The sequence below is a fragment of the Botryllus schlosseri genome, chromosome 14 (genome assembly GCF_051294905.1).
Source record: "Botryllus schlosseri isolate E-star chromosome 14, Bs_hap1, whole genome shotgun sequence".
In the NCBI taxonomy this organism is placed as follows: domain Eukaryota; kingdom Metazoa; phylum Chordata; class Ascidiacea; order Stolidobranchia; family Styelidae; genus Botryllus; species Botryllus schlosseri.
Genome location: NC_137249.1, coordinates 11,713,027 through 11,732,008, shown reverse-complemented (window position 1 = coordinate 11,732,008; position 18,982 = coordinate 11,713,027). Strand labels below are relative to the sequence as shown.

The following is an 18,982-nucleotide window of genomic DNA, read 5'->3' as shown; positions in this document are numbered from 1 at the left end:
GACAACAATATGCATACAGGTAATGCCCAAGAAGTTACATCGATTACCCTATGGTGGGCCCAAGATCAGTGCTTTTGGGGACGGAAGGCGGCTGAAAATGTTGTTTCGGACCTGGTTAAAACACACGACCAGATAGCCGCACCGACCTTACAGTATATCAGGGCTGTCAAACAGAATCCCGACAGCAGGCCTGACACGGCCCGCCAGACGATTTCATCCGGTCCGTGAATAAATCCATTGCAGACCCTAGCAAGTAGCAATCACCAGAGCTCACATTACAGATGGCAAAATTCATGACCTTTGTTCCACTCGATTCCTGTATACAGTCGATGGGCAATGCTTTGCTAGTTTAACGTTTTATTGACAGAATGATTGTTATACCTCAATTTTAAATCCGCTAGTCGGAGCTAAAGAGCGTCCGGAATTTACTTCGCGGAACTATTGTAACACCAATATAGGCCAACAGTACTTTGTCAGGTCTTCTTCAAAAGTTAGGCTTGGGCCCCCATAGGGTGATAAACCAAACTTCAAACCCCATTTTTGTCGCTTGCTTTTCTTTACTATATACCTTCTTTTACTTTTCATTGAGTGTGCATGCCTCCTCTTTACGATCGCGTAGGCCGATGCGGGTGTCTGATTTCAAAGACTACTCCAAGTCGTTTCGACACCTTCCTATCTTTTCATTGTATCGTAGTTTTTGTGGTTTATTGAACTGATAAAAATTGTTAATAAATCGAACTGAACTGAACTGAAATCAGACACTCGCCGTGGCCTAGAGGTGAAGTCGAGAAGAGGCATGCACGCTGAATGAAAAGTAAAGCAAAGAATATAAAAGGCAAGCGAAAAAATGAGATGGCATGTGGCGGAATGCGAGATCGATATGTTAGGCCGTGGTCCCGTAATCCCAAAGAGTGACTAGTATTCATTTAGAACAGAGGCTCCCAACCTTTTTCGACTCATCGCCCCCTTATCCATCTCGACACAAATTTTCGCCCCCTCCCCCATATTTATGGATCCGGTTCTGGTTACAGTGTTCTGAGCTGTTGCCAATGACTAGCCACATTCTGTCAGCTTTTGCTTGATATTCCATTGTGTTGCTCGAGAGCTCGTTTTTCATTCGATCACGACCATATCTTAATTGTAATGACAACAGAAATGGACGAAAACTTTCATTAATATTAGGGTGCGAATTGCTTAGTTTTGTAAAACAAAGAAAGTAAACTCAAGATCAGGTAAAGTAGCTTATTGCTGAAAGAGTTTTTTTTTAATATTTTTGCTATATAGTGGGGAGAACAGTTTGAACATCAGGAGATCACATATTTATATTGCATTGACTGCAAGGAAATCCCCTATACATGTCGGATGTGATGATACCTATTTCCTTTCGTAAGTATAGGCTTAAGTCACGCGTTTCCAATGACTAGCCAGATTCCGTCAAGTTTTGCTTAATAGGCCTATTCCATTGTGTTGCACGAGAGCTTATTTTTCTTTCAAGTTTCAACGAAATCTTGAACAGTTTGAACATCATAAGATTACATATTTATTTTGCATTGACTACATGGAAACCCCCTATACACGACGGATGTGATGTTACCTATTTCCTTTTGTATGTAGGCCCAAGTCACGCGTTTTATTTGCGTTGTTATGTATAGCCGAATTCGCCATATCCCGGTAATGACCAAAGGTTGTGAAATCAAATACCATACTGATGCGATTCCGAGTGGAGTAGCCTACTGCAACAACATTCATTGTAAAATATACATATGCTGGTGACTTGTCTCCAGTTAACATGAGCCATGTATTTATCAATCACAACTGTGGTGTTCTTTTTGTGAGACTGCTTCCTGTCGACACCTAGGGATGGAAATTTGAACATGCCGGGAATTTTACTTCATATTGTCGATGCTGTAATACGAGCTTCCGAGGTTTCGTGGCTTCCATATTGTAAATTCATCAGAGAAGCGGTATCTTTCTATGCGTACAGTGGCATGGGCCGGGCGACGAATTGTGGTAGTCGGTATTTCAGAATAAATCGACTCTTGCGACTCGGAATCATATCATATAATCAATAGCCGATTTGTATCCGTGTAATCAAATGATCTTTCGCAGGCTTACATATATGAATTTGAGTCGTGTTGTACATTATATCATCAGAAATATGACTATGTAGCAGGGCTACGTATCCGTTTATGGGGAATTAGGCACACTGTACTCTCTATCGTATAGGATGTCATATGGATAATATAATCTCGAAAATGGCAGCAAATACAACCTTTTTTTCTATCCTGACCCCCTTTAAAAATTCTGAAAAGCCAACGTCCCCGTTTTTAACCCTTTTTATAAAATTAAAACAATTTATTTTAAATAACAAAGGTTTATATAACAATGGTTTATAGAGTAGAGTGTTAGAATGATATAAATACAACACACAATAAAATGATAGTACATGAATCCAATAAATATTCAATTAGTGTGATGGTTGAGCTTGCTTTAGCTCTGACAATGTTTTAATCACTGGTTAATTAGTGGTGGCAAGAGCAAGCCCCATGATATATTGAATATCACAGAAGAAATATTGCTGAAAACCCACATTCACCCACCATATCTTAATTGTAATGACAACGCAAATGGACGAGAACTTCATTAAGATTAGGGTGCGAATTGCTTAGTTTTGTAAAACAAAGAAAGTAAACTCGATCAAGATCAGGTAAAGTAGCTTATTGCTGAAATAGTATTTTTTTAAAAATATTTTTGTTATATAGTGGGGAGAAACATGATTTCAATTTTTTTTTGCAACCTCTCTGAAAAGGGTGTATGACACGTGGGTCCAACGACCCACAGGTTGGGAACGCCTGGTCTATACCGCACTTGCTGATAAAAGTAATCTCACCGAATGTGACATTCACAAATATTCAACAATAAATATACCTAGAGGCCGTTAGGCTTGAAGAAATTAAGAAGATTCACTGCGTCAGTGAAGAAAACTTCAAGTCGAATATATATATCGAATCAATTATTATCAAATGTAGGCATTTCCCTAATCTCATCAACTCTAAGATAACGGTAGAAGTGGTGCAATGTATGGGTGGCGAAGCTACAATCAAGTCGTGACACTTGTATAAGGCTTCGAGATCTTCGCGTGGCCACCCTTTTCCGTCGAGATCCAAAATATTATCTTTAGAAATGCTGTTGACCCCATATTGTGAGGTAAGAATGATGAACGATCTTTGACGCGCGCTTCCATGCTCCACGCTAAAGACTAACCGTTCTACTGCCGTATTAAGTTGAACAAAGTTGAAATTTCATCGCCAAAACTGTAGGGGGGCAACAGAGAAATATACAGAGGTGGTCAGTAACGAAGTATTTCTACTTTTTGGAAGCACTCAAGTAGTTTTCCTCTACTGCTTGTACTTACTCAAGTACATCTGATTTTTCCTACTTCTACTTGTAATTCGTAATATTTTGCGATCTGCTTACTTACTCTTATCTATTTTCAGTTCGTCAAGGAGAAGTAGTTTAATCCCCCGATACGAAAGATAGCCTGAGGAATTTCGGAGTTGTTTTCACGGAATATCAACGTTTAATATTCATAAAAGTCAAGTAAAGCCCAGAAATTTTGTTATGTAGTGACAAATATGTTTTCACGAAAGCATCAGTCAATATAATTTAGGTACCGGATTATCTGGTTCCGCTCACAGCGCATTGTCGCCCATATCAAATATTTCATCACAGTGAATATGGCCCAGCACCATAACGTTTGAAAGTACCGTTTCGCAATCTAGCAATTACTTATCAAATCGTAATCTAGCAGCCCCTGATGTGTCATGGTAATCTGGAAAATCCGGCTTTCTTTACTGTTACACCTGTTTTAACAGTTCACCTATGAAGCTTTATGGACAAAAGACATGAAATAGATTGTCCGCTCTTTAGAAGTGGTATTTGTATTCCACTTTCAATTCCGAGTATCATACTTGAGTTCTGATTACTTTAAGTTCTTTTGTCTGCAGAACATACACGTGGAAGCATAACAGCAAGTGTAGAAATGCCTCTATTTTCCGAAAATATAGCTACACTAAATATAAATTTTAACGATCTACAATATTTGTTATTAACGTATACTAATCGCGCAAAGTGTTGAAACCGTATCCTATACAACTTTTCCGTATTGCTATTCACCTAAACTTGGGGTCTTATAATATGGGGTAGGGCGCAATGCCATGATAATATCTAAAACGGGATCTTTTAGAAAACAAAGGGTTAGTATCGCATTTTCATATCAATACTATAATTTGCATCCCATGATGCGAAAGAATGCTTATTCTGTCGAACACTTCTCCCTTTTGGGATGCATCAATACGAAACAAGCTCTACGCACCTTTCGCATAGCTCAATTTGCAGCTTTTGACAGTCCATGCGAACGAATTAAGACTGTTTTCAAAACTACTTACTTACTTGAGTAGATTTAAAGTCAGTCAATTCTACTTCTACTTCAAGTAGTTTTAGGTGGTATATGAGAGAAGTACTTGTACTCGTACTTGAGTAGATTTTTTCGTCGCTACTTCTACTTCTACTCGAGTAGCTTTCTTGACTACTTTGAACACCTCTGGAAATATACAACACCCATTAAAATTTGTTTATATTCCAAAATGAAACCAGGCCAATATTTTTCTACCTGTTCATTAAATCGCATGTCTTGTGCATGTGCGGATGAAAAAAGTTGGTTAATTTTTTGAAATCTATTTCATTTATATTGACTTTTGCATTACCAGATGCTTCGATATACTGATTTAGCCTGTAGCCTCTGTACAGCGCACATACAAGATTCATACCTACCGCATACGTGGTTCCCAATCTTTTTGTGCATTTGAAAATGTTCTGCCACCCCACACTCAATTCGGAGTTCTGATTATTAAAATCTGGTGTGTGTATGTGGGAAGCCAGCGACTTTATTCGCAGTAATATCAATAACGCAATTATGAAATCGTCAACGTACATAGGTATTTTGGGACGATTTCTTTGTGTATCCAATCGAAGCAGTCCGAAAGGGCTACGGGAAATTCTGTGTCACACGACATGCCAATAACGATCAATAAGTTATTTGGCCGTGCCGAGTGTGTGCGTGTATATGCAATTTATGTATGCTGTTAGCAGATACCGGCTCACGTGTAGCTTTCCTGGAAAGAAAATTTCCCGTCCTATTGATTTCTATGTTGGCCTAGCCTACCCGACCGTTAATCTTCAATGTGGTGCCCAGACACCATTTTTACGTTAAAGTAGATGGGACATTAAAATAACGCATGAACTGATGTGGCGACTTGTTTGACAGGTTTGCATTCCCCAAAGGCCGTGTAATTGGCAATTACTTGTCGTCTCCGCGACCGCACATAATAGTCAAAGACCCCACGGAGGTCAGACCCTAGGTTGGGAATCACTGGCATGTACCAATGAAAGCAAATGAAGGCCCACAAAGAAACTAGATCCGTGACGCCCAATTTAGGCGTTGTAGGATGTTGTTGTCACAGCAATACTTTCATTATCACTCAATCAAAGGATGACATGAGATTCCTCGAATATCCTATCGTTGAAGAACCCGAGTTCACTGCACATAAATGTTTGGAGGAAAATGTGACTCCACTGAAAGTCAAAAGTCGTAATTCGCTTGCGATAGGAATATAGAAGTCCAGAAAAGCAAATATGTTAATGCATTGTGAAGAATACAGTAGTATGCTTCGTTTTGATTTCGTGAAATCTATACATTTGCGTGATAATGATACTTTCAGATATGGACCATCACGTTATCTGTCAGCATGTTTCTTCTTCATGGTGGCAGATTTCAGTGTCGAAAATATTTCAATGGCGAATATCAACATTTGTTTTAACAAGGCTATCTCTATGAAGTCGACTGATTTCCAGCAAATAAGCGTCAAGATCTTTTCACTAATTTGCAATATCCTTATCAACACGCTATGACAGGCCGTTCTAAAGATGCAAATGCTTAAAAAGCACCACATGCCTTTCAGACCGGAACATGATATTTGATCATAACAAAGTGACGAAATTGACCACCGTGCATACTATAATTTCCCAACAATTGAATATCAATTGTTCCTGCACCGCTTCCGCTTTGGAGTGTATATTCTTTAGTAAACCGCACAATTCAACGACTAAGCCAGTGAAATTCGGAGAAAGGTTATTTGGAGAGCCCCGTTCCACAAAGGAAACTTAAAACGGCAATGTATGCACAACTGCGCATTTGCACAATCACGCAATTTCAATAGTGATGAAGAGCGCTAGTGCTATCGTTATTTCGAGCACGAGATGAATCTTTACAAAGCTAATTTCTAGTATATGTTTACATTCATAAATATCACTGTTCGGAGTGATTACCACATCGATCCATAGTGACTTCAATTGGTCGGATTTCAATGGTCAGGTGACATCAATCAAGTAATTCCCATAGATAAGCTTGTGTCAAATGAGGTATAAGGCTACGCATGGTATGAATATCAGCAGGGAGCGTTCATAGCAAATATTATTTTTCGCGCCGGGTAAATCCCAGTGAAATTCCAACATAGCCTACGTTCAAAAAATGAATTAGGACGAAATGAAAATTTTCCCCCACGCCTTTAGGGACAACAAAGCCGTCTTCGGCTTCATTGAGGAAAAGTATAAAAAGTCTTGAAATAGATCACATAAAATCAATCTTATCAGAATCCCGGTAACTCGCGGATCTGATTTTCAAATTATCGTTCTGCTTAATAATGGAAGGTAACCCCGAAATACAGTCAGGGCGTATTTTGCATTACTATAGTGCGTTATGATATATTTCGCACAGCATTCAAAGCAAATTTGTCCAGAATAAATCTTTGTGCAATCCTTATCTCATAGTGGTTTATGAAAAATACTGCTCAGTCGTTTAACAAAAGAAAAATCCGAAATGTCGGTACGCAGGTCGGAAAAAGGCTGGCTCGAGAATTAATAATCCTTATCTGTCTCTACTTTTCAACTTGTTGAATGGTTCTTGCAAGGGGGCAAGGGATGCAGACGTACGTTGTGGCAAAAGGGTAGGCCTGTAATTTCATGTTCTACCCAATATGCATCCCTACTAATTGGTCATGAGCAGCTTTGATGCTAAATTAACATGTTGCAATTGCACGAATTTATTGGGGACCATATCTGTTCAGTGTTCATACTTCCGCTATTACCTTGTTGTAACCTAATTACGTATAAGCATGCAATTAGCCATGGAAGTTGTGCATATTGGAATGCTCATGATTCTCGGGCTACAGAACCCTTCCTGCCTCGGTGAGTACCAGTTTTCATGATGCCTTTTTTCCAAACGAGTATTAGGTTCGTTCGGATATATCTTCGTCGACACCTGGCACAAGCACGCACACACACACACATACAAACATATACATGCATTTATATAAATGTCGGATTTATTTTATCAAAATTATGATATTGAGATATTATTATATTTGATATGATTATATTTTGGAAATCGGATGTTGACAACTAATAATTGCTTCTAGTTTCTGGAAACGAGTACATCGGCTTCGTTGTTGACGACACCGGATCAATGAGCAATGAGATATCTGCAGTTAGCAGCTGGATTGAAAACTGCATTGCGGGAAAGAACAACAATTGCAATCCTACCGATGACACGTACTGGCTGGCAGTTTCCTATAACGATCCTGGTACAGACGAATAGAATCAAAATTTTCTCCATTATATCATAACCAAATGCTAGAGCCGTTTTGCATGAACCCGTTAGTAAATCTCTCAGCAATCATAGTGTTGATCCAATACGTGAACCTTATGTTCACACCATCCCTACTAAATAGTATTTTAAGGCGTTCGATAAGCCGGGTACGCCAAATTTACCAAGATATCAATTCATTAGGGCTGAGTAGGTGACGAGATAGCGTCGCTGTTCAACTGTGTGGTGTTTTACCTCGATATTGAATTCATGCGGACTGCGGCTTCTACGACATTTGAAAAGTGGCCCGCGGCCCGTTTTGAGTTGGCGACCCCTGGCCTAAGCGGTGTCTTACAAAAGCCTAGAAGGGTGCCGTGCTACAAGTCGGCGGATACGGAATCAAAAATAAGAAATATCGGCCTGGTGTAAATGACCATTGTAGTCGACAAACACCATGATTACCACAAACGATATTAGGGTTGAGTACATCGTCAATGCCGATAATGTAAGTCTTGCCACTTCGACTAACTTATGCGTAAGCTCCACTCTCGCACTCTGCGCAGTGCGCATAATAACATACAGTCACTAAAATTTGACGTAGTAAGCAAGTAGTGGGGAATCTCGGCAGACTGTAGTCGCGGGCCACATTATTATATAAGACGGAAAACTGTCCGCGGGCCGGACAAAATCCCTTCGCGGGCCGTATGTTGCCCGCCCCTGGGCTAGTCTATAGAATTTATATGTGTTATACCGATTGTGAGTCGCGTGTGTGTTCACACTGTTCACACAGATCATGTAACAATTTCATTCATATATTCTAGGAACTGGAGCTCTGTCAGGCCCAACGAAAGACACCGCACAAACAATTAGCTACATCAGAAACTTGAGTGCAAGTGGTGGAGCCGATTGTCCAGAAATGGCAATGACTGGTATCGAAGTGAGTTGTAGATAAAATGAACGACTTGCTTTTTAAAAATTCAGGTGACGAGATTTATACATCTAAAACTATACCTACGTCATTAGATATATGTCTCTGAACATTTATCCTTTTAGTGGAAGAGTTGACTTTTGAAATGGAGATAGTTGGGGTTGTCTGCAATCAGTTTCCCATTAAAGTGCACTCATTTGACATTTGCGTAATACTGGAACTCAGCTATCGAAGTATTATTCAGTCTTTACAGTAATTTCCCTGTTGGTTAGTTCATCAGCAGATCTGCACTCTTGCTCCTTCTGTCTTTCGTTTCGCTTGATTTGCGTAACATGGTAACGGCTGAGCCAAGCATATATTGGACATATATGACAGTGTACAAGTACACTGTACATGTACAGTATACTGCATGGGTGATATTATACAAAATGTACGAAGTCTGTTGCACATACACGCTGTACGTTTATCTTCTCCAGAGATATGAAGATAATTTTCTGTTTTGCATCGTACATGGCTATCTTCGTATTTTCGATTTCGAATATATCAAATGATATATAAAACATGTCAACGCTCTCACTGAATTGATTGCACGATTGCCAACTTTTGTAGATACTTGCCTCTGGTGTTCCTGATGAACATGATGGCTGTAAGATCTACCTACTATCCGATGCAACACCGAAAGATGCAGACAAAGCTCTCGAAGTATATACTTTACTCGATCGCAAAGGTAAATGAAATCAATGATGAGCTTACACGGTATATTGGCGCACCCACACCCATTTGATCATTAATAACGGGGAGTATATCTATTTATAGGATGCGTATACGTGCCTATTCTTACTGGGTGTTGTGGTGCATGCCCTGATATCTGCGAAGCAACAAGTCCGGAATACTGTCATGACCATGTATTTGAGGATTCGAGGAAGAAACGATCCTTAACCGCTGCGTCATTCGGTGAGAAATATTGTATCGGCCGAACTATCGCTGAGTGTATGTGCTGAAACAGTGATATTATTTCGTTTCCATGTGTTTCGCTGGTCCACAAGCGATCAAGTAGAAATTATATCCCGTCGCACTATATTATATTTTACGTCAAACGTATAGCATCGGGAAAACTTACTTTCTTACTTACTTGTGGCTGCACCCGTGACGTCGACGTACACCGTATCATATAAAAATTCAATATACATTCTGTGATGGTGAATATTCTAGGCTTACCATATTTTGGAAATCTAAAAAGAGGACACTTTTTCAAAAATTTGACACTTGCAAAACCGGAGCAGAATTCTCAAAAATCGGTGAATTTTTCCCACTTTGTGATCGGTTGACTAAAAAAAAAGGTAAACTTACCGCTCAGAGCTCAAAATAATGTTTTTTTCTCCACATTGCTAGGTGGTTGACTAAAAAAAAAATCGCCGGAGCGTCGCTTCTGTGCTAATTTACGGCATATCACTCGCATTTTGCTCTAAATATGACCTAAATTTTCAAATAAGAGGACAAAATCTCAAAAAAAGAGGACAAAATCTCAAAAAAAGAGGACAAAATCTCAAACAAGAGGACAAAAGGGCGTCCTCCGAGGACACTTTCAAAAAAGTCAAAAAAGAGGACGTATGGTAACCCTAGAATATTCGATTTTTCAGATGATGACCGAACAATATTCTACAAACTGGCAGAAAAAACGAACGGCAGTATTCATTTGATTGACCCAAGTCTTTCTCCTGAAGAAATGCTCGATGTCTTGGAAACTACTATTACTCTAGGTAAGACTATAGGTTAGGCCCGATCTCGGCAATGGAGAAATAAACTGGCGTCAGGCTAGACGCAGCGGCTCTTAGCTGTGGTCAAGCATACACTACATAGAAAACAATTTTAAAGTATATAATATTATTAATATAGTCTCAGTATCTACATATCGGGAATAATTGGGCATATTGTATAAGCTACGGCGCATGTGTATTACTGTTATAGCGACTGCGGAATGGAGCCCTTACTCAACATGCTCTGTGACTTGCGGAATCGGAATTAAAGAAAGAAGATGCTTACGCAAGGGTGTGGAAGTCGCCTCCGAAAAATGTGGATCGGGGTCTCCAACCACGGAATGCATTCAACCAACATGCCCAGGTATTACCTAAAATGAAATAACGTCAGTTTTTTTAATTTTGTTTCTAATTTTGAAAGTGTTCCGGCATCTATTTTAATTCGATACCATTTCCACCTAAATTCGACTAATGATTAATCGGCCGACTGATAGTAAAGCGCACTTTCTGTCATTAAGTCAAGCTCAGCAGCCAAACATACCGCTAATACGCAGCCAGCGTTGCAACGAGGAGTCAATACAAACGTCAAGGATTGGTGTAGTGATCTCGGTCGACTGACTTCTTTAAACGATAGGAGACTGTCGTGCATGATTTGAGAATTTCCCTTGGTATTTTCATATGATACCTTGTAGTTTTATAAAATGAAAGTTTCTCATACATATCTATAGTCCCGCTTCATAGGGGTTCTGCAGCAATAATTCTACTCTGATTGTGATAACGTCTCCTCGGCCTCTGATCCGTATAATCAGTGTCTTAAATAGCCTAGACGTGGTTCGTGCTACAAATCGACAGGTGCGCATCGAACCATAAATGAAATATTATCGGCCTGGTGTAAATGACCATGGTATCGGGAAACGCCGAATATATTTCTGAATTCAATATACAGGAAATATTATTAATACGGACTTTAGTATGCCTTATCATCCACGCCATAATATTTAGTATGATTTGTTATCTGTCAACAATTTTCCACGGTAATTAATGACGGAAAACTAGGCTTGTATAGTACATGTAAACTGAAAATATTCGGTTGGTATCGTAGCTAAATAATATAGTTGAATCTCCATGCAAATTTGAAATCGATTTCATGATATTCGGAACCGTCCTGTATTTCAGTACCTTGCGAAGACACGAGAAGTGACTGTATTTTGCTCAAAGTATTCTATGCGAAATGCGACACGGTCAAGAATGATGGATGCCGAAAAACGTGCGGAGGTTGTTGAAGCTATATGGCTGACGCTTGCAAATTTACCTTTGTTATAGGCTAATAAATACCATATTATATTAACTATTCGCCGTTATATTTTCAAAGTACACATCTAGATCCAACTACTATCCGCTGCATTAGATTCGATGATCCCGAGATTTTTAGCCTATTAATATATATCTAAAAACAATTTGAGTGACGCATACAACAATTATTGCTAATCGAATAGATATGGCGATAATTAAATAAAATCAACTAAACCATTTTCTATTGTTTCTTTGTCTTCACTATGACTTTCCATGGCAGAGGTAATATATAATCGGTATAGTAGTATATTTGCAATGGCGAAGGGTATTCTCAAGTCCAGTACGGCAGCTCTAAACTGACACCTTTCGTTGGCGTACTTCGCACACTCGATAAAAACGTGCTCCGCAGTTTCTTCAACATAGCACGTGGCACAATTAGGGGTTTCGGAACACCCAATCAGGCTAAGATGGGAGTTTAGAGACGACAGTGTCCTGCCCGCAATCTGAAGCAGTATAGGGGTCTCAGCTTTCCCGCGGCTGGCCACAAATATCTAATCACCGGCCATGAAATAGCGGTTTCTCACGGTTGGCCACAGCTAATTTTTCGGCCTGCCTGCCTGCCTGCCCTGCCAAATTTGACTCAATTCGAAGCCGTAGAAGTGGAGTTATTACAGTTTTTCTTTGATAATTCTGGGATTATCCTTGATTGGCGGATCATCCCAGAATTATCATCAAAAAACTTGAATAACTCCGCTTTCGCAGCTTGGAATTGAGTCAAATTTGTTTTCCATCGTTTTTGAAGACAGCGCAACAATTTCATAAGGTTGGAAGGAAAATTTGAAAAAAAATTTTTTTTGCATTTTTAGGCAAATTCAAAATTTTCACACTCTACGAAATCCGCGAATATTGATTGGAATGAACTCAAATTTGGTGTGCGTCGTTTTTTAAGGCAACCTAACGATTTAATCAAGTAACCTGCAAGATTCGGGAAAAAGGTTATTTTTTGAACAGCCCTACTGTCCACCTTCTGATGGCCAGCTCTTGATTTCCGCACAATCCGGCCTTTTCTTCACTTTTGACTTCTCGAAGAGTTCTCCTCTATTTGCACTACGTAGCCTACTCAGAGACTTGTAGATTTCTTCCAGTAACATCGCCCGTTCCATTATTAAAATACCACGAACTTTAGTAAGTAGTTCGGGACTGGGTTTAAAATTACAACACCTGTGCAATGTACATATGTTTACCTTTACTCTGTGTTCGGTTAGAAATTAAATTATTTCTCTCTGACTATTGAAAAATTACTAATGGACGGTGCGTTGTAAACTACCACCGAAACATGAGTTCCTTAAGCCTCCGAGATACAATGGTACAGCGTCAAGCTTATTGCCCGGTCAAACCCATGTTCTGATAGGCGATCAACTCACTGGAATTACGTGGAGAGATAAAATGCTGGTACAGATTGGTTGGTTGCGTGGCTTCTCCACCGCTCAAACACATCGGTGTTGCAAACGAAAATAAATTGCTTTCCTAAGCCTCCTTCCTATTCTATAAGTAAAGTCTCCTGTTTTATTTATGAAAATTCACAAAATATAATACAAAGGACGATATGATTATGATCATTCAACTACAGCAGACAAATTAAATGGGTCGAATGCATGCGTTTCCCAAAAACGTCCACCAATGCATGAGAGGTCATCGCTACACTTTACATACAAAGTAACGAGTCTTGCTCTGCCTTAAGACGATGGCACTGTACTGAACGAGATGGTACACATCTGCCCGATTTTGTCCATGAAGATTGATTGGAGGTAAGCATTAAATTGCTCATTGCGTCAACCACAAATATACAATGGTTATAAGGTTAATATACAGGCTTGGCACGATTGAAGAATAATAGTGTACAACAGGGCTTTTCAACTTTTTTCGTCGTGGTACACCATTTTGACGTTTAACTCGTACACCCCTGAACACATAATTCATCGATTCCGTAGCATACGGCCGCATCCCAGCGGGGAGTCCTCATGCTGGCCAGGACAAATATTCATGTTAAATTGACTATATGGGAACTTTACACCGCAGATAGCCCGCGTGGAGTTCAGTGCTGTCACTGATTTCTTGAGATATACCTAATTGAAGAGGCAGAACATCCCCGCAGGCTTACTGTATATCAGGGATGGGCAATCTGCGGCTCTTTAATGATTGCATTACACATGTGTTTCGCCATTTTGCTAGAGATGTTCAACCTGATTATGGATTGATGAATTCTATCACATACTAACAATATATGCGTATTGTTTTCATGTCGTTTCTTGTATCACTTGTAAAAATTAGGGGAGGGTGTCACTACAAGGTTAAAACTTTGCATTTGAATTCTACTATCGAGTTCACATATAGTGTTTTCCAGAGTAATTAGATGAAATCTTCCTTAAATGCTCAGCAGCACTTAAATGAACTGCTCCGCACTGCTTTGACGACATATTAGCCTGATTCCAAACAACTTGCAGCCCTGATGGAGACATACCGTATCACCACACGATAATAAACTTCATTCGATACCCTATAACTCATCGGAGCGGAATAAATTCGTATTTTCTGAATTTTTTGTGTTGTGACTTTTTTGAAACGATGATTTTGAAAAATGCGGCTCGCGCATGAAAAATTTCTGACCACCCTTGCAATATGTGAACCACAATTGCGAGTATAAATGTTAGGAATAGTGATTGGAACTCGATCTGTAGTCGACATCTCGAATGAGTTTGGTCGATACCATTGGTAGTTTCACATAATGTTGTCCAATATTGATCAATTCTCAGTGGTCGGATGAACACTTGATCAGATTAACAAGTAGAGCTATATTGGAGGGATATCTTCGAAATCTTTGGCCACAAAATATATATAGTCAAAATATATTGGAAACGCCCAAGCGTACCAGAGAAACATTCATTCGTGAGACGCACGCGATTCCAATTTGGTTATTTCTTTATACGGCGCATTATTTTTCTCTGCGGTTCGAATTTTTACAGCGGGACTCAGATCGGACGGACCGGACACTATTATATCAAAAACGAATAATCTAAGTCACCCTGAATCGCGCTAAGCGTGAAGGAAATTTATGGGCCAAATTAAAATCTGTCAAGGATTAGGGAACCAATTCGTAAATTTAAATTGCGTGATGACGGCCGCCAAATGTCAAGTTAATTTTATTTTTATTATTTGTAGACGGCCGCATAATTATTGTTTTACGGCAGCATGCCCTGGCTTAATCGCAATAAGGATGTGCAAGACTGCAATGTGTAGGAAATGCTAAATACTAATCAGGCTCTAGGTTACGGCACTATACCATCTAACAAAAGGGTTCTCAAACTCGACCCTCGAGACTCCGCCGGCTACGCCCCTACAATTATGTATTATACTGCGCTATTTATAAGCATCTCGCAGTAAGTACCAATTTAAAATTTTTGAGCAAATTCTAGCAGTTTTTTCGAGAATCACTATAGACAGATATCGCAAGCTGACCTGAACACAAGTTAACTTCACCCTGTTCTAGAATACTCCAACTTGAGTAAGGAAATTACCAACGGTTAAATGAGGAGAAATATTTGCTTATGACATCACAAAAGGAATGCAATTTACAAGCTGTGTACAGTTAAACATTGTACGATATTGCAAATCCGTTCAACCTTTTCTGAAGCATAAACTTGACTATTTAATGGTATATAGCCAGTGGCGTAGCAGCCATTTTTATGGCTCTGCGCAACCGGCTGCTAGGGGGCGGCAAATGTGAGGTGATCACCTTTTTTTTAGACAACAAAACAAGATTTCCGGTAAATATAATTGAAAAGACTGAAACTATTTTAAAATTCGATTACACCAGGGGCGGGGCATCTTCTCCAGTCGGCGGGCCGGATATAGGAATATTAAGTACAACCAATTTTTGAATTTTTAGGTCAAAATCTTCCGTTTTTTAGGTAAAAAAGAATTTCCCTAGACATCGCTAAATGAATGTCATTTATAAGCTGCTTAGAGCTTATATGGACATGACCATTGTTCGATATATTGCACATCTGGTCAAAAAGTTCTGAAGCATAAACTTGCCTATTTATTGTGATAGCTTGTCATTGCTTCATTTTAATGCGGTTCTGGTACACCCCAGTACACCCCCTCTGAGTGGTACACCCTTTTAAAATTTTGATACACCCCAGGGTGGACGATACACCCGGTTAAAGAGCCCTGCTTTAAGCTACGGTGTCCGATACACCCGGCTGAAAAGTCCTGGCCTGTAAGTCCATATTCGAACAGTAATTTCATTGTACAGCATGCGCAGTTTGGTCATTCAGCTATACACTGTAAATGCACCGTATCCAGCACTTTGATCTAATAACTTCATACCTCAGCTCCCGTCTTTACACGCGATACAAAGCGATCCTTGCGCCCAAGAATCCTCTGGCATGCAGGACATTGATAGTGACTGCAGCATTTTCTCCATTTCGTTTGTATATGATTTGTGCCGACCTAGTAAAAGTAAATATGCAAATTATTCTGCTTCTCAACCAACATCACATATAATGTATTTCAAAAGGAATGGGGCAGTTTATTACAGCAATATCACAACCTCTTTTTGGGAAAGAGCTTTGCATTTCCAATAACCCTGTCAGGCAACCACTCCCACTTTTTCTTTTTCACTTATGCAGCAAATGTGCAGTGAATCAAGTTCAAGTACACTGTAATAGCCTACGCCCTACAGTATCGACATATTCATCGATTCATCGGGACAACTCACATGACTTATAAATTGCAACAACAACAACACCAGTGAAGGCTCCAATGTGGTTGAGGGTGGCGAACATCGTATAGCTAGAAGAATAATGAAATATATACAACCGCATATCGCGAACTTATCATGGACCTATAATTAAGAAATGAAGGATTGTATCAGCTCGGCATTAGCCTACTAAAATCAGATATTCATCTCTACAAAAGATAACTAACTACTGTAACAATGATTCTCAAGTTTTCGGACCTCGAGGCACCATCTGAAAGGGGAAAATTGTTGCGTCACTCTAGCAAAATGACTGGGGAGATATCGTGGTGCTACGTTGCGCCGCTGCAACATAAACCGGTTGCGAGTACGACTCCGACCGAGGTCGACTCCGAAATCCATTACCAAGTATTGGAGGAGATTCTCGGTTCACCGCGCCATCCTATCTGCGTAAGTGATGTTCTGCAACAAGCGGGGAACGAAAGTGGGGGATGCTATAAATTGGCGTCTCAGGAAGCATAATAAGCAATATCGGTCTGATGTAAATTGAGCATACATGTCGAAATACCTCGACCGTTGAAAAAACATTGAGTATTAGGCTACCCTGAGTGCAAGATTTGCCAAGGCGGTGATTTAAAAAGAGAATGAATAAGCATGCCATTGTTCGGCCGAGGTTCTGGTAGTGGTGCTGGTGACTATAGAAAAAAGCTCAACACCTTCGGTCAAAGTTTAATATCACGACCAAATTGTTCCAATGGCATTCCAACGCCAATAAAGCCCTTAGTTTGATTCTTGGCAGTAGCAAGTTCCGAAGTGAGAAGTGGGATTCCCATCGCCTACGTCGCTGTGCTTATTAGGGTTGTTCAAAAAAAACTTTTTTTCCAAATCTCACTCGCCTAATGACTAAATCGTCAGGTTGCCTAAGAAAACGATGCACGCCAAATTTGACTCAATTCCCACCAGTAGAGGCCGTGCAATCTTGAATTGAAATTTTAATTTATTATTAAAAATTGGAAAAAAAAATTTCAAATTTTTTCTGTCAACCGCATGAAATTGTTGAGCTCTCTTCAAAGACGATGGAAAACAGATTTGAGTCAATTCCGACTAATAGAAGCGGAGTTATTTGAGTTTTTCGTTGATAATCCCCGGATCAAGGATAATCCTAGAATTATCAACGGTAGGCTACAGTATTCATAAATTCTTCGGGGAAATTCACGAGAAGTTTCAAACTTCCCCTTACATTGTCCAATCATTACATTTATGAAAGCTATGGTTCAACAATATGATTAAATATATACATAAAGCTCACATTGCAGACTTGTCATAAACCTGGTGGGAAATGAAGAATAATATCAGCCTCTCATTATCAAAAATTATAGCAATTCATATCAGTCTCTCTCGTTATTCATGCGCCCGTAACTCGACCTTTACATTCGTGGCTCGGCTCACCATCACTCTAGGCTTTTTGAAACACTGGTATGACAACGAGGTGACCAACGAGGAGCCCAGATAATCCCCCTTAACGCAGAAACTTGCCAGAGTCGAGACTCGAACCAATAACCATTTGTGTCGTGAGCGTGACGGTGTCGCTTAAAGCACAGTGGTCGACATGATTTCATACACTTTTGCATACTGGTTAAGATAACTGATAAAAATTTAAAGAGAATCAAGTTGGTCTCTTTAATCGAAACATATGTGATATGCCTACTGCCTTTACTATGTACCCTTTACTGACCCTATACTGAATGAGGGGCGATCAATTTTCAACGCTGAACATTTGTGTTTTTGAACACCGGCCCGCGACAAAATGCTTTTGAAAACGGTTCGCGAAGCAAAAAAGTTTATCGACCCCTGCTCAGCACACCACACCATTCGCTTCCCCAGCTGATTGACGTGATGTCTTCGAAAATGTTGGGCACCTATGCCAAACGGTCAAGACTATTTATAAAAGTATGGCGAGTTAGCTTCAAGTGGGGCCATTGTTACTATAATTCCTTTGTTTCAGTATGGACAACCAACCTACGGATAGATGCGCAACACCTATAGTTGGCACTCACTCATTGTGGCGACATATTTGTTCTCACCATATTCTAAGCTGTAATACCTTGGCTAGTGAAACATCCCATTTTTCTGCACAAACTTTGTGAAAATATATACTTCATAAAGGTTTCTATTGTTGCGCTTTTTGATTTAGGTACAATAATTTAGGTACTCCAGTTTATATATGTAATAGAATATGTGCGTGCGTTAATTGGGTTATGAAGATTCGTTCTGATTTCAGGATGCTACCATAAGTTTATACAGCATTCGACGGTACAAGAATGTTTTGTGAAAAATTGGAGGCGGCGACTTCTCGATAATACACTGGCAATATTCTTCGAGCAGCGTTTTCAGTCTATGTCCTTTCTTCATTGTCTGGTTCTCTGTTCTTGGTATTTCATGTAATATCTCCTATTTTATGCTTTCACGGTGCAATTTATATACAGTAGATGCGATAAAGACTGGATATGCTGTTTATTTGCAGTAGCAGGAATAGTGTAGGA

At 39.6% G+C, this 18,982-nt stretch overlaps 2 protein-coding genes across 3 annotated transcripts in view; one reads left to right on the top strand and one right to left on the bottom strand.

Annotated features, from left to right (window-relative positions):
* The window catches only part of LOC145455615 (succinate--CoA ligase [ADP-forming] subunit beta, mitochondrial-like), a 56,424-nt gene that overhangs the window by 15,999 nt on the left and 21,443 nt on the right, over window positions 1–18,982 (bottom strand). The gene's annotated exons all lie outside the window — the stretch shown is intronic.
* Window positions 7,161–11,917, top strand: LOC145456280 (uncharacterized). The gene is made up of 8 exons (XM_080334360.1): window positions 7,161–7,305; window positions 7,536–7,700; window positions 8,524–8,639; window positions 9,240–9,357; window positions 9,447–9,584; window positions 10,271–10,390; window positions 10,599–10,751; window positions 11,564–11,917. The coding sequence occupies exons 1-8, from the start codon at window positions 7,233–7,235 to the stop codon at window positions 11,668–11,670; spliced, it is 990 nt and encodes a 329-aa protein (XP_080190486.1). The 5' UTR covers window positions 7,161–7,232; the 3' UTR covers window positions 11,671–11,917.